The 18,817-nt window shown below is 49.7% G+C and overlaps 1 protein-coding gene and 2 non-coding genes across 3 annotated transcripts; all 3 read right to left on the bottom strand.

Annotated features, from left to right (window-relative positions):
- Positions 1 to 1,304: 1,304 nt before the first annotated feature.
- Positions 1,305 to 2,988, bottom strand: LOC119185330 (solute carrier family 35 member G1). The gene has a single exon (XM_037434392.2). It carries the CDS (start codon positions 2,938 to 2,940, stop codon positions 1,639 to 1,641), a length of 1,302 nt encoding a protein of 433 aa, XP_037290289.2. The 5' UTR covers positions 2,941 to 2,988; the 3' UTR covers positions 1,305 to 1,638.
- Positions 2,989 to 5,629: 2,641 nt separating this feature from the next.
- On the bottom strand, positions 5,630 to 5,711 carry TRNAS-GCU (transfer RNA serine (anticodon GCU)). The gene has a single exon. It is a non-coding gene; the product is annotated as a tRNA-Ser (tRNA).
- A 2,085-nt stretch (positions 5,712 to 7,796) lies between these two features.
- TRNAS-GCU (transfer RNA serine (anticodon GCU)) lies at positions 7,797 to 7,878 on the bottom strand. The gene has a single exon. It is a non-coding gene; the product is annotated as a tRNA-Ser (tRNA).
- Between the last annotated feature and the right edge of the window lie 10,939 nt (positions 7,879 to 18,817).

Here is an 18,817-nt window from a genome sequence, read left to right as displayed (position 1 = left end):
TTTTCGAAGATTTCTTGCATGAATTTATTGATTCGGAATTTGTTTATTAAGAGTTCTATTCCTGTTAAGAGTTGTATTCCTGTGTGTGCTGATGTATAGCAAACCCACTCCTGCGATAGCCCGATTGGGCTTTATTATGTAAAAATAAATAAATAAATAAATTAGAAACGCCAGCCTATATACCGTAAGAAACTATAGCGCCTCAAAGCGGGAGAGCTCCCAAGAAAGCTCAAGTTTCGGTGACGCCGAACGCGGCATTTTCAAATAATTATAACGGGGCTTTATGTCCCAAAACCGCGGTATGGTTATGAGAGGCGCCTTAGTGGAGGGTCATTAAATTTTGACCAGCTTGGGTTTTTTAACGTGGACCAAAATCAAAGTACACAGGCATCTAGAATTTTCGCCTGCATCAAAAATACCCGGCCGCCGCTGCCCGTATTCGATCCCACGACCACTAGACCACCGTGGCGGGTGCCGTTTTCATGTCATAGGACCAGTGCTTGGTGAAGAATAAAACAATGTGGTGCTTCGAGCCTGTCTCCATCAGCAAAAGCGATGCATTCCTGACGTAAGCAGCCAAACCCACCTCGAGAACAGCCCAACAGAACGAGAAGGGCGATGAGCCGGGTGCCTCGGTCTACGCAACACTCGGTGGCGATGTCGCGAGGTGCTGGAAACTCGGATGAGCACTCACGCTTACTTTGAAACCAAATTGAGGTACCCTTGTTTTTTATTAACGAAACTAGGAGGCGTTTATCTAAACGTACAGTAGAATCTCAGTGGTGCGAAACTGGCAGGTCTGAATTCGTGCAATTCCCCAGCCAGATTTCACTGTGTCCAATGGGTCGAAATTCAGATGCTCCGAACATCCCAATTTTGCGGCAGGTGATATGAACTGTAGTTCCAGAACCGTCATACTAAGGCCGAGAGGAGTGTGTTTGAAACTTCGGAAGTACGCGCGCAGCCAGTGCGCACAGTCTTCTACAGTGCGTGTGGCCGTCGTTTGCCACAACCTCTGTGGACGAAACCATGGTCACTCTTGACGTGATCACATCAAGAGGGTGAAGCGAGATAGAAAATGTAGCTAGTGGGCGGAGGAGCCGGCAGCTGCAGCGAGCGAGATGCGGGTGAGGGAGAAAGTGACGTCAGCGCGCACCTGCGAGGGAAGCGCCACGTCAACACGCAGCTGCGGCGTGACCTACTTGGTTGGCACCCCTCCAACATTTGCAGCGAAGGGAATGCGTTGTGGCGCGTTAGTACGGATGCACGTACGTACGGCGTTACACATGTGAGTCAAAGAGCTGCTTCGCATCTAATAATCTAGTAACGTAGCGAAGCTTTGACCCACGCTTTCGCGGCAGCCAGCTGCGCCGTCCCACCCGCTCACATGTGTCGCAGGAAGACGCGCGAGCTGTTTGACAGAAATAGATTTTGCTGGTTGTTTTGATGACACAAAATTTTGGGAGTGTTTGCGCTGGCCCTTTTAGCCTCGTACCTTAGTTGGGAAACCCTACCATTGTGTGTTCGGCCGCTCCGAGCCTACGCCCGCCCCCACCCTGTTGTGGAAATTTTCCGGATTCAGTCGGAATCCTTGAACTTGCAGGTATGCTATGATTCCGGGGTGAGGCTGCCTCTCAATCATAATACCTGCATGACGAATCCGAAGAGGACGTCCGCCGACGTCTTGACAATGGTGACAACCGAAGCATTCTCGACCTGAAGCGCCTTAGTGAGGAACATCTGGACGGCGAACGTGAGGTGCGAGATGAGCAGCAGGTAGCCGATCTGCGAGCCGTTGTAGAAGATCTTGAGCCGGCCCATGACGATCGACACGACCGACACGAGCAGCATCGACAGACAGCCGTAGTGGAACACGACGACGCTGCGCGACACTCCCTTGGTGGCCCGTATGCAGACCGTGGTGACGCCGTTCAGCACCGTGTGGCTGAGGCCGTACGCGATGCCGATGTACTGCTCCTTGGTGAAGGTGACTCCCGAGTTGGCCAGGAACGGTGGCTTCACCACCAGGGTTATGCCCAATATGGACAGGGCCACGGCGACTCCCTGCGTCCAGTGGCAGGGCTCGGCGAGGAAGAGGCTGGCCGTGATAGCGACCATGAGCGGAGTCAGACTGGTGATGATGGAGGAGTCGGCGATGCTCAGGTAGGCCAGGCTGGACAGCCTGAACGCGGCCGCACCCAGCGACAGGATGGTGCGCACGAAAAGCAGCGGTTGGGCTCTGCTGGGTCCGAAAGGCTGCACTTCGTTCGTGGCCGCCGGCAGGATGCCGAGGAAGACGCCGAATGCCATGAAGGTGAGCACTTCGAGCGAACTGACGGCTTCCAGGCGCTTAATGATTACATTGACTAAGGAGAGAACGGCACTGGCTCCAGCGGCCATCAGGATGCCAAGGACCAAAGAATGGCCCGCGAGATTTAATTGGCGTGGCGCGGTGCTGCTTTCGCTGGTACTCGGTTCGGTGCGCTTCACCACGCTGCACGAGCGGACCATCTCTAGCACGGTCGACGGCGCGGAAATAGAGTTGCGCAACGCCCTGAGGGACGAGATAATTTGCTGAGACGAGTTGCGCTCCTTAGAGTCGCTGGCGTTGCTCGGAGTACGCTGCCTGTCCACAGACTTCCTGCAGCTTTTAAGCAAGCTTGCAGGCTGTGCTTTTTCATTCGTCAGCGACGATGGACACGGCAGCTGAGACTGCATGGCGAACGACGTCTGGGTCACTGCGTCGATCGGACACTCTGTCAGCGCCAGCGTGGACGTAGATTCGTCAACCAGGGACAGAGTGACGTCGGGTTCCCTCATACTATCGACGTCGACATCGTGGTCTGTACCGCTTCGACGGGTCTCTCTGCTTTCATCTGGCGCCAAGGTAACGGCGTCGTTGATCGGCGGCTGGCGGCATCCTTCTGGGCCGGGAAGCATGACTCCAGAGTTGTAGTGTGAGCACTTTGAATCTTGACGGATCCCCCTTCTTCGGCTTCTTCGCGCGTGGGGGAGTGATGATGATGATGATCACGAGTCCTCGAGCGAGCAACATTAGACGATGATCATAGCGATGATGATCCGCATACTCCCAACGTTAATAAGCAAGGAATCTGTGTAAATGTTTCCCACATAAATTCAGTCAAGACACTTATTTATCTATTTATGTATTCATTTATTTATGTATGTTCTTCTACCCTCCAGACGAAACGCATTATGCAGTGGGGTGATATTTTTTTAAATTTTATTTACTCACACAATGTTAGCTGAAGTGTAGAGGAAAGGTTCTCAAGCATGTTAGTCCTAGAGAAAACAAAACCCTGTCAGTTAATTAAAGAACCTCCCTCCCCCCACTCCACTTTTATGCAACCATTTTTCATTCGCTTCACGACTAAATAAAAAAAAATAAGGGTATATGTAAAACAATCATTTACTTACATGAAACAACTCACTTAAATTTACTTGTACCAACAAATCGATGCGAGGTTATACGTCACTCTCGTGACCAGCCATATGTCGTCGGCTGCTTTGTCCAGCCAATTGCTGTGCCTATTTTTCAAATACGCTAGTGTCGAGAATGCCTGCTCACAAGAATATGTTTTTGCGAATGCCGGCAGCACGTCCACTAACTTAACCCATGACATGTGAAAATGAAGAAACCGCGTTTACTGCTCTCGGACTCGGCCTGGCTACAAGCTGTTGGCGGGATTTATTTCTCTGCTCGCGTGTATCTCTTATGCATCGAGATGTGTTCATTGAAGCTCGGGCTGGAGTAGGGGAAGTTTGTTAGATCCATCGCGTCTCTGATTTGCCTTCTATAAGGTAATAGTTATCAGTAGGTTGCGGAAACCTCTTACTACTAAGTGGTTCTAAGAGAGAAAGGAAGAGAAAAGTGAGCCCCGTAACTGTCTGCTTCAGCGAGCGACACCTCAACAGTAGCTCACAAGGGTTGGGGGTGAGGAGGTATTAAAAGGGTAGGAATAAAGGTGTAGAGAGAGAGAGAAAGAGGCGTGAGGTGGTAAGCCAGAGAGCGATGACATATCGAAGAGATAGGAAAGATTGAAACACGGTCACAGGAGTCCGAGGACGGGGCACCACTTGCGAGAGCTCTTGTCGGCGTCAGGAGGTGGCGTAGAGCGAGTCCAGTCGGTCATAGCTACACTGTCGTCGGAGGTAGGCGTCAAGAGATTACGTAGGGCGAGCCCAGTTGGCCAGAGCTACGCTGACATCGGAGATCGCGAGGGCACAACCGGTCGGCACGAAATCCAGCGAGCGAGTCGGAACCCTCTTTGAAAAACCATGTTGCAATGGTGTACACGTTATGTACAAAGAGAACAGGCAAGTTGGCTGGCTTCGCTATACAATGCTAGATTGTGTAGAACGGAACAAGCGGTGATCGATGATGGCGGTCACGGGTCCGGGAAGGCGGTTCCAGTCAACACTGCAGGTGTTCCGGCGATAAATGAATCGCTGCATGTTTCTGTCACGTAGGAAGCTTAATAAAAGCCGCGCCCGAAACTGTAGTAGAACCGAACGCGTACTTTTTGCATTCTCTTCAATTAACTCATTGATTGTGCTTAATTGTCCAGCTTTTTAGATTATTGGCTGAAGGGCCTTTTCTTAATCATTGACGTCATTTTTGCAGTACGTTCACCAGCCCGATGGGGTTTAGAAGATGAGGCGGCGCCGCGGTGTAGTCTTACCTAACGTAACTTCTATCACTTTGCTGAAGAGCCGTGTGTGCACGCATACGCTTGGCGGCACGAGCGGAGACAAACGACACTACTGACGGCACAACGAGGTCGTGGAAGTGGACGCCCCAGTAGGATCAATAGCGCGCCTTCTCTTGTGCGGTGCGGACGTTTCTAAAGCGTTTTTATCTATTTAACTTTATTATTACTTTTAGTTCTCATTTGCTTTTGTTAATTATAACAGTTAGGTATGTTCCTTTATATTAACCCAGTTTTAAGCATTGTTGGGCTTGTTTTAAGCCTGTAAAGACCACTTGATTTTATGCGTTATTGCGCTACATAAGATCTACTCATGAAAAACTATAGCCAGGCCCCTAAAGTGCTTTGCGCTCAAAGCGCACCAAACGTGTCCGAATGCACGGGCTAGTCCGCGCGTGTAGACTCCTTTATGTAGACGTGTGACTTCTGTGCACATACATCTGAGTCTTGATCCGCAAGGGGGCAACGCCATCGCCGCGCCATTTTGAAGGTTCGTTCGTAGGCGCCGTCCTGTTGTGCCTGCTTCGGCGCGCTGCAAGTGTTCTGGACTTCTCTAGACATCCAAGTTTTTGTACGTATCTTGAATACAGCGTGTGAAGCTCGTTTTTTCTTTCTTGTGCGTGCGGCCAGCGCACGGGCCCCCAAAATGGCGACTCCGACGCTAGGCATCCTCGCGGGAGACATCAAGTGCATCCGCGAGGATGCATACCCTTGATGCGGCCGCATTCCGATAAGGGCGAAAAGTAAAGCAGTCGGTAATAACTGACGCTTTGCTTATACTTCAAGGTATCGGGATAGTCAACAGGGCAAAAGCCGAAGGACCGACCTCTGTGAATGTGATTGCTGTGGTGATGACTTCGTAAGGCCCATGCAAAAAAAAAAAAGCGTGAAAAAAATTTCGACGAAGATGGGATTCGAACCCACGCGGGCAGAGCCCAATGGATTAGCAGTCCATCGCCTTAACCTCTCGGCCACCTCGTCACACGATAATGACAAGTTTGCAACTGTATGTCGACTAAGTCAAGATATATTTATGTACTGGCTATCAAATGCTTGTCTTTTTTTTTGTAACGTGATCAATCATGCTGAGACAACTGAATGACCTCGTAAACAGAAAATAAAGAAGTCCCATTGTAGTTACTTTAAGGAACAATGCTCCATAAATTGCGCTTCTGAACTACGTACGGAGTATACCGTGTCTTGCGCACGCAGAATTGTGTGATTCATTGCTTTCTTTTCGATAACGCTTCTTCCTCCTCATAAGGGTGTCGAAACAAACGTCAATGAATTAATGCTTATTAGTTACGTGTACGTGTAAATAAAGACAGGGCCAGTTACATGCTATACTCTGTCATTTCGGCCTTAGAGCAAGGGGGGTAATAAATAGGGAGAGGAAACGGTGTCAAAAGCGACTCCGGTCTATATGTTCGTGCGTTGCCTCACACGTAAAAGTGTATAGCCCCGCTTCATTACATAAGTTGTAACAAAACCGCTAAGTAAACTCATCCTTCAGCTGTCTATACTGTGTACAACAGACTTTAAATTTATTTCCTTTATGAAGAGCTTCATTGATACTGTACATGAAAAATACACAATCAATACAATAAAGATTTCGTACGAATAGTGTGAAAGGTCGTAATGAAAAGAAAAATGCCAATGAAGCTACAAAGCGCTTCCGTAAAGTGTTGTACAGCATCCTTCTTGGCACAATGGCTCTTGTCGCCGCTCTCGTTATTCATTGTTTTGCTTCCACAGTCCTCCCTCACCTGCATTACCGCGGTTCCCTGCTTTGTGCTGCTCTTCTCCGCCGTGAACGTAAAATCTCATTCACTCGATTGCTGCCAAGTCTCTCAAGTGGTTCCCCGCACACGTGGGAGAGCTTGGCAGCGACCAAATATCTGACTTCCTGTCGAACCACAACGAGCGCGCCCACTTCGTCGCGAGACTGCTAACCTGCCGCGACGCAGACAAAAGGGCCGCCGATGTGCGACACATCGACGGTGGCGAGGCACCTAAGGTCGGAGGACCTGATACCTCTGCGACGACGATAACAGACTCCGAGGCCTTACAGGACTGCATGGACATCATGGTTACCTTCCACGGGATCTTAAACCATTACAGAAAAACGCGACGACGTTACCCACCACCCCACATGCAGCTAGAAAGGCCTCAGACGTCTGATCTGAGGCGTCTGCAGACCGACACATTTGAAAATCCCCGACACCTGCATAGACTGTGTCCCTCGCTGCACCCGTCACCCGGCTGTCCGTGGTGCGGACACGAGACAGCCGACATGGCGCATCTATTTTAGGAGTGTGAGTGCAGTGTTCGCCGCCACAACTCGGACGAGCATGAGTGTACCCCAGGGCGACTGGCTGAGCGGTGGCGAGCCGCCCTTTTCAGCCCAGATGCAGTGGACCAAATCTGGGCTGCCCAGCGAACCAGGCCATTTGCCGGAGACATCGCACGATGCTCAGCAGACGACAGCTCCTGGAGGCCTAGCCCGGGCCAGTAATTCCTCGTTAGATCTTAATGAAGTTTATTACCTACCTTGTTCCCACAGGCGTGCGCGAGGCCACCATTCCCCTATACTGCCCCTTCTTTGCACTCCGTCTTCACAGCGAATCGGTCGGAGAGGGTTGGTATCAGTAGGAAAGGGGAAAGGAGCGAGTGCGCCATGGTGAAACTTCGCATGTCAGTCTTGCGCAGGCAGTCTTGCGAAAGCGCGCCCAGCGCCATAACGCGATGGTTCGCAAGCATAGTTCTTAAAGCACTTTGAAAAACGCGTCTGTACGCATGCGCTTGCGGTAACTCTTTGTGTGACGTTTGTGCGCTCGCTTCATGAGCAGAAGCACGTCTTGCATCCATGTTTTTACTCCTGACGCGGCCGCAATGTAATGAAAGAGGGGGATTTGATGTACAGGATAACCACTAACCATCTGCTAACACATCAGGTTTTAGGATAGTGGAAGCGAGAAGCGGGGAGAACAAAAGTTGAAGGACCGACCATTCGCAGTTTCTCTTGTGGTTTGTGGCGGTGACTATAAGACGTTAAAAAATAGGTAACGACGAGGATGGGATTCGAACCCACGCGGGCAGAGCCCAATGGATTAGCAGTCCATCGCCTTAACCTCTCGGCCACCTCGTCATATTTAACCGAAAGTTTTACAGCTGTATTTCAATGGCTTATAGGAATGTTGAAAAACAAAATGTTTCGGTCCCTACGTAACGTTATCAATCACGTGCTGTCAACTGAATGCCCATTGCAACGTCATTGTGCTGCCTTACGCCCCGATACCCTATATGTTTCGACTCTGATGCACACACCGGATCTCTTGTCTCTGGCTCGCGGAATTGTAGAATTGAACTGCTATCTTCCTGATAACGTTGATTGCTCGTTGACGTATATCAAAAGAAACATTGGTGAACAAAGATTCATAGATTTGAGAACATACATGGCTTGCTATCATACGTACGAAGGAAATTTAGTTGGGAGGTGCTCGTGCGATGCTCAGCGTGCTCAGTGCATAGTTTATTTTTCTCGACAACCATTCAATACATCACTGGTTCACACGCAAAAGAAGCTTGTCCAAGTCGTCGTGCATTTCTAAGGCTTTCTTCCATTTCTTCCATTGAGGTTCTGTAGCAAGAACGACAGCCCGGTTCGCCTTTGCGAGCAAGCCATCGCATTGGACTCCGAAAGGCAAGTCGCAAAACACTACAACGTCCCAGCTGTAGTGTCGTAGGGTGGGTATGTCTGCCATGGTCGCCACCAGGACGAACGTCGGCATGGACTCAACGTCCTCGATTCTTAGAGCGACCTCCACAGATTCCTGACTTTGGAGCCAGCGTCTCAAGTCCCGATGGAAGGCAACAGTGGTCATGAGCGCCAGCGTCTTCCCATGAGCGTTCTCTAATAGGGCGTCGCCTTTTAGCTTCGTCATCAGTTTCTGACACTGCGCCAGGAACGCTTGCAAATAAGCCCGAGGATTCGCGGCATTTATTTTTCTGGCTAAGCTGCAAGCTGCGACGATGCCTCGCTCTCGTAGCGTTGTTCCCACTTCCTGCATATCGGGGTTGTCAGAGCAGGACACGATGGAACCTACTTGCTCTGACCAGTCCAACTCGAGGAAGCAGACCTCGAGCGCAGCCTCCCTGATATGAGGCCTCATGGGCGTCGCCAGGCAGCACTTCAACTTCAGAAGCGTCCTCAGTTTCTCCAGGGCGCTTTCCAGAGCTTCTAGACTGCATACTTGCAGGTCATCGACGAGCGCCAAGATCCGCGTCGAAGCCGGTGAGTTCTCGTTCTGTCCAGGCGCTCTCTGGAAGTACGGCATAATCTTGCGGTAGGCGTGGCAGGGGTCCAGGTAGTGCTCGAAATCGCGCATAACTAGAACGCTGATCTCTGTTGTGGTGATGACACCATTGGCCAGGACGGACCACAGCACGTCTGGTTCCACCAAGAGCACACAGTTGCCGGCTGCGCGAGGCCAAGATGACGACGTAGGCACGGCGCAAATTTCGAATGGAAGCAGTACACGCAGATAGTTCACAAAGTTGTCCTTTTCGGCAATTCTCTGGCCCACAATTACGGCGAGCGAGGAGATCTTTGCGCGTATCACATTGAGGCACAGATGACGTCTCAGCTCCGGGAGCCCAAGGGCTACCACGCAGTCTTCGGAGCATACTCTCATTGTCAGCTCTGCTTCGCGAGGGCTGGGCTCGTACTTGTCGTCCTCGTTCAGCGTCGGCTCGTCTAGCATTGCCTCGAGATCTGCGAGGCTCTGCGAGAATTCGGTGCTCACTGCAGTGACCCGAAAGTCGCCCATTTCTGTCATGTTGATCAGATACCTGACGAGATCACCTAGTTCTCCTGCCCGGCTCTCCCGATGGGTCCGACGTTCTGCGTTCTGGTTGAGCGGCGCAGAAATGGCGACGTCCAAATTTTGATCAGCTGAGATTTCGCCGAGGTGAAAACCAGGGCATGCAGCGTGCGCGGGATGCGCGTGTATAAGGCGAGAATTCGATGATGATGTTGATGCTCTCACTCTACACAGCTGCCACACAATATCATCAGTACACGAGTTAATGGGAATCCGGCTCCTACATATTCCAGCTTTTTCATTTTCCTTTGCTGCCCTATGGCGTTTGGGAGGCTTGGTAGGGGCCGGGAGAACCGGTATTGCTAGAACGAAGGCCTCCGAGACCAGGAGTCGTTGCGTGATTTTTCCGCTAGAGAAGGGCGCATGCACCACGGCATCGGGAAAAAAGGCGGATTATAAATTCAGGCAGATTCCACGTACCTTAGAAATTGATATGTTATGCGAACCGTGCAAAGCGAAGGTGACTGAGTTGTATTTTTTTGTAGCGTGAGCTACACTAGACCACGTTGGGCAGTCTCGCGTTGCTTCTTGAGAGCCGTGCTGCGCATGCCCGCGAAGAACATTACTTCCCTAGAATTGTATTGTGCGAATCAAATTAATGATTGATTGATTAATTGGTTGATTATTATGCGAGGTTTAAAGTCCCGAAGCCGCCATATGATTATGAGAGACGGTAGAGGAGGACTCCGGAAATTTAGACCACCTGGGGTTGAGCACACGGGCCTACATTTCCTCCTTCATCAAAAACGCAGCCGCCGCAGCCGGCATTTGATGTGCGACCTGCGGGTCAGCAGCCGATTGCCTCAGCCACTATATCACCGCGGCGGGGAATCAAATTAATAAATTTTTCCTCAGTATAGATTTTATATATGTAACGAAACGTAGACAATCGTATAACTGTAATATATAATGCGTTAATTTGTACTGTATGTAAGAGACGCTCACCTTTGCATTTTTCGATCGTGTTCTAGTTGTCTTGCTTTGCAATAAGTTGCTACTGAGAGCAGTGAATAACCACTTTTTGTTTTTCATAAAAACTATGTCTTGCCGAAACAAATATAAATGTAGGCACCATGAAAGATGCATCCTTTGGCATAACCTTTTCGCGGCGAATGGGGCTCAATAGATCACATCGGGCCTCTTCCAATGTCGGCAGCGGGTAATCGCTATATTATACTCGCTGTGGATTACTTGTCGAAATTCGTAGAGGTAGCGGCCGTGCCATCGCGTACTGCTGAATACGTTGTCCGATTCCTGAGGGAGAGCTTCGAATGACGACGTGGTCCTCTTGTCAAGTTGATCTCTGGCCGGTCAACCGCCATCCGTGGCCGCGAGCTCCGCAATTACCTACAGCAAGCAGGAGTTCAGGATCACTTTGCATCGGCTTACCATCCACAGGTGAACAGACTGACGGAAAGGCCGAACCAGACTATCTACAGGCTCGGCTCGCACAGTATTGCAAGAACCACAAACGAGGTGAAGCTGATTGGGATGACCATCTCAAAATGGCTGCTTACGCAAAGAACACGGCTGCACACAGCTCGGCCGGAACTTGGCCTTACGAGATTGTATACGACCAGCTACCGCAGATGAATGCAACATTCGGTTTAGACACACCCGGGAAAGTTGGACGTTCCGTTGCATGCCAAAACTTTGTCGCGACATCGGAGCCAAGGCTTGCAGGATAATTCTACGTGCTCTAGGGGTGAAAAAAAAAACTGTGATACGACCGTCGCCACTGTCCGGCACCGAAATATAGTATAAGCGACGACGTGTGGTTGCAGTTAGGTGCATCGACGTCTGCAAACAAGCTGCGCCCAAAGTACAATGGTCCTTTCGTTATTTCCGAGTTTCTAGGAGGAAACACTTGCCGAGTGCGGTTCACAGCTTCTGATTCACTCACGGACAACAGAAAACGGAATAACTTTGTTGTGCATGTTGTCGCGAGTTGGGAACTGCGTCCGTCGACAAACGTGACGTGGGCTTATGCGCATTTCTTGTGGTAGTAGGCCAACTGCAGCGTGGCCGAGTGTAGTGAACAGTGGGGCATGGCTTGGGTTTAGAGAAGCAGGGGAGAGAAAGAGAGAAAAAAAAAGGAGCACAATAAAACGACTGTCCCTGTGTCGTTCTTTTACATAGTGACGTACGCGGAGCGACTACATTTCCCAATCACTCTCCTTTCGACCATTGTGTAATCATAGCAAAGACGATGCAGGCAACAATTAAACACCTTTTCCAGTGCAGTGCTCATAAGATTGGATTGATATGTGGGGTTTATCATGACAAAGAGTGCTTACCAGAGCAAACGACAGGGCAGGAGGGGACAGGAAAAGAGACGAGACAGAGCGCTGAACTGTCAACAATTTATTTCTTGCGAAGGTCTTCGCTTTTATACGGGTACCAGTCACAACAGTCATGCGCGAAACACAATGACAATGCATAAGTACATCACACCCACAAGCGATGGAACAACTTTTCCTTATCGGTGAGCGCGACAGAAAGGGTGCTGACACAAGCATCTTTCAATGAGCAAATCTTTTCTGCCTCTATGATCTCGCGTGTGGTGCGATCTCTGCATCTAGCAACAATAGTACACCCTGAAAATATTGGCCAGCAGCCACACGTGCTGCAGTGAACGGACAGCCATCCTTGTTTATAGTGATCCACATTGTACATATGTGATCCCTCAGCCTCTCATTTATACAACGACCTGTTTGACCGACGTACTACCTTCCACACGATAATAGCAGCTGATACATCACATTACAGATGCAACCTCTAAATTTATTTGCATGTTATTTGCAGGGATGAGAGACGCCGTAGTGGAGGGCTCCGGTAATTTCGACCACCTGGGATTCTTTAACGTGCACTCAAATCTGGCAGTGCCCACAAGATGCGACTCGCATTCGGTATCTCTCGATTCGCAGTGGTAAACACTCAAGCTAGCGTCCAATAAATGTATTTATAAACCAATAGTTCAAGCAATACGATAATAAAGAACACGTGTGATTAGCTCGGTTATATGGAATCTACAAAATAAATACATTCAGCTGTGTGGGTTATTGTTCATAATATTGCCATGCATGTGATTAGAGTTCCCACATTTCAGGATACGAATCACGGTAGAGGCGGGGTTTCCTTGATCTTTGACCCTGAGTTCCGCTCTCGGGACCCAGGCTCAATGGGTTCCGAGAGCGGGCAGTCGTTTGTAAGGCGAATGTTGAGGATGTAATGGTTCTCGTCTCTGGGGACACACACTGGGAGGAACAGGAAGGGAAGGAAAGGCAGGAATGTTAACCAGTCTGGAACGACCAGTATGCTACCCTACACTGGGGATAGGGGTGAAGGAGTTTGAAAGATGGAAAGAGTTAGAGAGAGAGAGAGAGAGAGAGAGAGAGCTCGCACACGCGTTGGGCCCACAAATGGTGACGACTTGGAACATGTTGACGCGCATGGACTGACGAAAGTCCGAAAAGACGGGGTTTTAGTCCACTGGCGTTCCCGTGAATGACGGATGCTTCCTTGACTTCTCAGAAATGATGGCGATCGTTAGCCATATTTCTACTCGAGTGATCAAGTACTGGGCTTAAGGCGCCCAGTACTTTGAGAGTGCTTCGAGCAGACGTTGTCCACATGTTCAACAATATCTCTCGGAGGACATATCTAAGATAGAACGAGGCATAGTTATGACCTTGCCATCTTTCTTATGTGTGTCATCAGCGGTTCATGAAGACTGCTGAGTGGGCGTAGTCTTCTGACGTTCTATGGCTAGCGGATGAATTGGAAGAATAGGTCATTCCTCTGTAGAGATATTCCTCTCCGCAGTCTTGTTTGAATTTGTCGGTCCTGTTGCGGCTTGACTTAATGGTGCAGCAGTAGAGGTGGCGCTGTCGTTGCGAGCTGGCGCAGTCTCAGAGGTCGAACGATGGCGCTGACGCCGCTGCCAACGCCGGGATGTTTCGGCAGCATCCCTGTGGGTGGAATAGTCTCTGACTATTTTCTTAGCACCGCGCGCTCCTTCTTAATTCGAGGGCAGTCTTTCAATGTGGCAGTGTGTGAGCCATTACAGTTACCGAATTTAAGAAATGTGGATTGACACGCATCTTTAGAATGGGTTTTTGCGCACTGGAGGCACCGTAACAAGTTCGGGCACACACCTTTGACGTGACCTCGCTTAAAGCACTGGTGACACTGAAATGGCTTTTGCATAAAAGGCTGAACAGCAAATATGCGACTTTGACATGGAATGGTGTGCATTTGCCTTTGAAGAACAGTTTCACACAGCATGACTCCCCAAGGCGGTGTACCTGAGTGGTGAGGGTAGGCAAGTCAGCGTCTGGAATCGCAATGTCTACGTCGAATATCACACCGGCTATGGATGCGTTGTCAATCGATATAAAGGGGCGCACTTTGATGCCGCCTAGCTCAGACACTAGTATTAGTGGTCCAAGTGCATTCACGTGGAATACGTCTATGGCGAGTATATTTTTTCGCGTATTTACTCTGATGTCTTTGAGTTCATTGGGCACCACACGTTCAAAAAAAGGGGGGGGGGGAGGGAGAGCTTGCTTGATCAGCAGTCGCAGGTGTTCTGAGGACTCTTCCGGCACGAAGATGATGACGTGTGATCTGCGTTCATGCCTTGACTTTATAGTCACTGTACTCGCAGAACTGGGAGAGGATGCGTTGATGATCTTCCTCTTCGCCCTCTTTCTCTGGGAAGGAATGAAATCATCGTAGCATGAGTCGTTTTCCGAGGCGGCTGAGTACAGCTCTGTGTCCTCGTTGTCATTGATTGAGGTTCCTCTCTTCCTCACGGTGGCCGGCCGAGATGGCTGCTGGCCAGGCGGTCCTCCGTAAGGCCCCGCGTCCATGGCCGTAAGACGCGGAGCCAAGGCACCAGAAAAATCTGAAGCTTTCTAAAAAAATCGTGAAGCAAAGAGAGAAGCGCTTGGATACCCGAACACTTCGTCGTCGTCCAGCATGTCGGACGCGCACTCTTGCATTAATCTAGCATGCTGTGTGGACGCACACTGAGTGACCACACAGCTTAGCTAGATCAAGGTGAGAGACTACGTCTAGTAGAACAATCGCTTTACCTTTTTTTTTCGCAGACAGTGGCCTGCAGAAGCGGGAACAGATCTGAATCAGCCGCAGAATCGGCCCACATCATTCATCAGGCAATGTAAGAACACTCGTGCCGTTGGTGCCGAGTGCACAACGAATATGCATCGCAGTTCAACAAGAAGTAATGCCTCATATTAGAAGTATTTTTAAGTTATTTTATCAAAATGAACAGGATGAACGGTCCACGTTGTGTTCAAAGTCGGTACAGGACCCTCCAGATGAATATTGACGCCGTTCTTCTTGCAGAGACAAGCATTTGTGCAGTTTTTTTGTCACTATCCGGTGAACTCAACTGCACAGCAAGTATAGAGACTATCCACGGTTTGGATCAACCTGGAACACATGGACGTCGGTATCGTATCAAACACGCTGCCTCCCATCTATAACGGACAAACTTATTATGTCGTCACGTTTGTGGTGCAGAACATAGAATGACAGAGATGTTATGATAGTTTTACTCGCATGAGTCGGCTCTTCACTTGCTGTCGAGCAATGCGTTTGTTATAACCTATATTATGGGATAATTTCCCAATGGTTTAACCACGTCCGCAGTCGTATTTTTGTGAGGATGACGCTGATCACGATAGCGAACAAGCACGTTCCAGTACATACATTCTCTTTCAGACATCACGAAACAGCACATGCACAGTGCCCACTGTGCGTAATGACAATTACAATGGCCAAGACGCACTCACTATGTCATTGCCCAAACTGCTGATAAGCGAGGTACTCGCTACACGCCGGCACCAACCAAATAATGCCGTAGTCTCGGAGATCTAGCGCCACTCAGCTGCGCTCACGAAACGCACCAGCGAGGCGATGCGGAAGCGACGTCGTCCGCTCCCGGTAAAGGGGCCTTGGTGGTAGGTTTTGGGGATGGCACTACAGCTGGTGTAATTCGGCTACGCTTATAGCCTCAGTTCAAAAAATTGATGAAGCACTAGCGAGGTGCTCAGACATGATTATAAGCTTACCGAACACTTGCGCTAAAGGCGGGTACATACCATCAGAAGTCACAGTACGTTAAGTGTTTGATCCTCTCCCGCGGACACAGCATGCCATCGCAAGCTGGGAGGACAGAGAGGTCCTCCTGTAGTCTGAGGACCCGGCATTGCAGCTTGCAGCGGTTACTCGGGCTTCCGTTATCATCGTGGCGATAAACATGTCCTTAAGACATGGCGTAAGACCACGTGGTGGTCCAGGCACCTCAGGTGGTCCGAACACACTCGCTAATAAAGTTTTTCTGTATGTCTGTGTAAGTGCTGCACATGGTTGCTGAAGCCTTGGGGTGCTTTCCGATTCTAAGTTTCAGTATCCACCTCTTCTTCAGCCTCGGGTGCTCAGAATGGTTTTGAAAGCAAATGCCGTTTCCAAGGACGGACAAAGTACACAAAAGCACAAACCAGCACTCCTCATACGCGCTTCTGAAAACACAACAACAAAAAAACAAATCACTGCCATTCTGAAATGAACGTGAAGAGTAGAAACTCATGGTTGTTCGAACAAAATCGATAGACACCATAACGAGATGACCAATGCAAGTGCTTTCACTTTTGGGTTTACCACGACGATAGTTTCCACGTGGCACGACGCGTACATAGCATGCAGACGAAAGTGCTCCAATCCCCGCTATGACGTCATACAGGCGTAGTTTCGCAGCGATGTTATCGGTCGCACACCAGACCAATGGTTGATGGCGAAGCTGCGAGACTCGAGTGTTAGTTCCTCGACCGAAGTTTCGGGCGCAGCTGCAGGGTTTGCGACCGCATGTGGTTCGACAATAACTTGACGAAGATTGCACGCATCAAGAACTAGTGCCATGCAAACAACTCCTTAGGTGCCCTGTAGCGACATTGATGGATATGTGGGGTTTAACGTCCCAAAACCACCATATGATTATGAGAGACGCCGTAGTGGGGGGCTCCTGAAATAACGACCACCTGTGGTTCTTTAACGTGCACTTGTATCTAAGCACACGGAACTACATCATTTTCGCCTCCACCAAAAATGCAGACGCTGCAGCTGGGATTCGATCCTTGATACCCGCGGGTCAGTGGTCGACTACCTTAGCCACTAGACCACCGCGGTGAGGCAACGCTGTAGCGACAGTTTGCCGCCGATGATCACAGTGAGCCCTTGGTATGCTACCCGCCAAACCAGAGCAGTTGCCCGCTTTCAACACTGTAGACGATTGATCGCTCCGCGTTTGCCGTAGCATCAAACGTCTGACGCATTCGAACCGACAATAGGAAATTAAACTTCAAGGGCTTAACGTCCCCATAAAGTGGCTTGTGCAGCATATGACATTGCGATCAGTGTCATCACCATAGCGATCGAGAGCGGACGTGGTTCGACCATTGGGAAATTTGCCCGTAATATATGTTATAACAAACGCGTTGCTCGACAGCAAGTGAAGAGCCAACTCGTATGCGTAACACAATCGTAACAGCTCTGTAATCCTATGTTCAGTAGTAGAAACGTGATGGCGTAATGATCATGGTGATGATGAAGATGATGATATGTGAGGTTTAACGTCCCAAAACCAGCACATGATTATGAGAGACGCCGTAGTGGAGAGCTCCGGAAATTTCGACCACCTGTGGTTCTTTAACGTGCACTTGTATCTATATAAGCAAATGGGCCTACAGCATTTCCGCCTCCATCGAAAATGCAGCCACCGAAGCCGGGATTCGATCCCGCGACCTGTGGGTCAGCAGCCGAGTACCTTACCCACTTGACCACCGCGGCGGGGCGATGGCGTAATGAGCGTGTCCGTTACAGATGAGAAGTGGCCTATTTCTTACGCTGCCAATTGCCATGTGGTTCAGGTTGATCCAAATCGTGGATGTGTACCTGCCGTGCAGTTGAGTTCCGACCGGACAGTGACAAAAAATGCACTAATTCTTGTCTTTGCAAAAGAAACCGAATCAAGCTTCATTTGGAGTGTCCTGATTGATTGATTGATTTGTGGTGTTTAACGTCCCAAAACCACCATATGATTATGAGAGACACCGTAGTGGAAGGCTCTGGAAATTTCTACCACCTGGGGTTCTTTAACGTGCACCCAAATCTGAGCACACGGGCCTACAACATTTCCGCCTCCGTCGGAAATGCAGCCGCCGCAGCCGGGATTCGATCCCGCGACTTGCGGGTCAGCAGCCGAGTACCTTAGCCACTAGACCACCGCGGCGGGGCATCTGGAGTGTCCTGTATGGGCTTTGCACAGAACGTGGACCATAAATTCAGTTTTTTTTTCGATAAAATAACTTAGGGATACTTCTGATAGGAGGTATTACTTCTCTTTGAGCTGCAATGCACCCTCTTAGTGGAATGACAGCCATCGACAGATTCGACACCGACACCACGGGTGCTGTTAGATTGCCTGATGGCATGCAATGGTGTGGGCCAATTCTGCGGCTGAATCAGGTCTATACTCCCGCATGTGGAGGTCACTGCTGTGGAAAAAAAAAAGTAAGATGAATTATACTAAGCTGACTCTTTCACTTTGATCTGGCAGGCAGTGTGGCCACCCAGTGTCCGTCCCAAGAGAAGAGAACCCTTACATCCTCAACATTCATCTTAGAAGCGATTGACCACTCTCGGGAGCCATTGAGCCGGGGTCCATTCGCGGAGTTCAGCGACAGAGCTCGTGGGTCAGGGAAACCCCTCCTCTATCGCGATTCGTATCCCGCTTAGAGGCGGGAATTCTGATCACATGGCGACAGTATACTGTACAATAAACCACCAGCTGAATATTTTTTTTTACTTTGTAGGTCCCAAATCACCGGTCCCATCGCTAATGTTCTTCATTATGGTATTGTTGGTTGATAAAGGCACTTATCAGACGCTAGTTTGAGTGTTGACCACTGCGAATCGACATATACCGAATGCGAGTCGCATCTTGTGGGCACCATGCTGGCAAAGGTGTTTCATTGCTTCCTGATTCGTCTTCACAATGGTCGAGGGGAGAGCCATCTGGAAATCTAGTAGCTCCTTACTCTGTCACTAGATGCAGCCACAGGTTCCCGAGTAGTTTTTATCGGTTTTTATTGTACACGTTGTTGGTTCTGTTTGTTT

This window comes from Rhipicephalus microplus, chromosome 3 (genome assembly GCF_043290135.1).
Source record: "Rhipicephalus microplus isolate Deutch F79 chromosome 3, USDA_Rmic, whole genome shotgun sequence".
In the NCBI taxonomy this organism is placed as follows: domain Eukaryota; kingdom Metazoa; phylum Arthropoda; class Arachnida; order Ixodida; family Ixodidae; genus Rhipicephalus; species Rhipicephalus microplus.
The sequence above is the reverse complement of the archived record's forward strand: the minus strand, read 5'-3'. Positions and strand labels throughout refer to the sequence as shown.

Bases quoted from the DNA above. Each gene is read 5' to 3' on its own strand.
- LOC119185330 (XM_037434392.2), bottom strand. From the start codon at position 2,940: ATGCTTCCCGGCCCAGAAGGATGCCGCCAGCCGCCGATCAACGACGCC.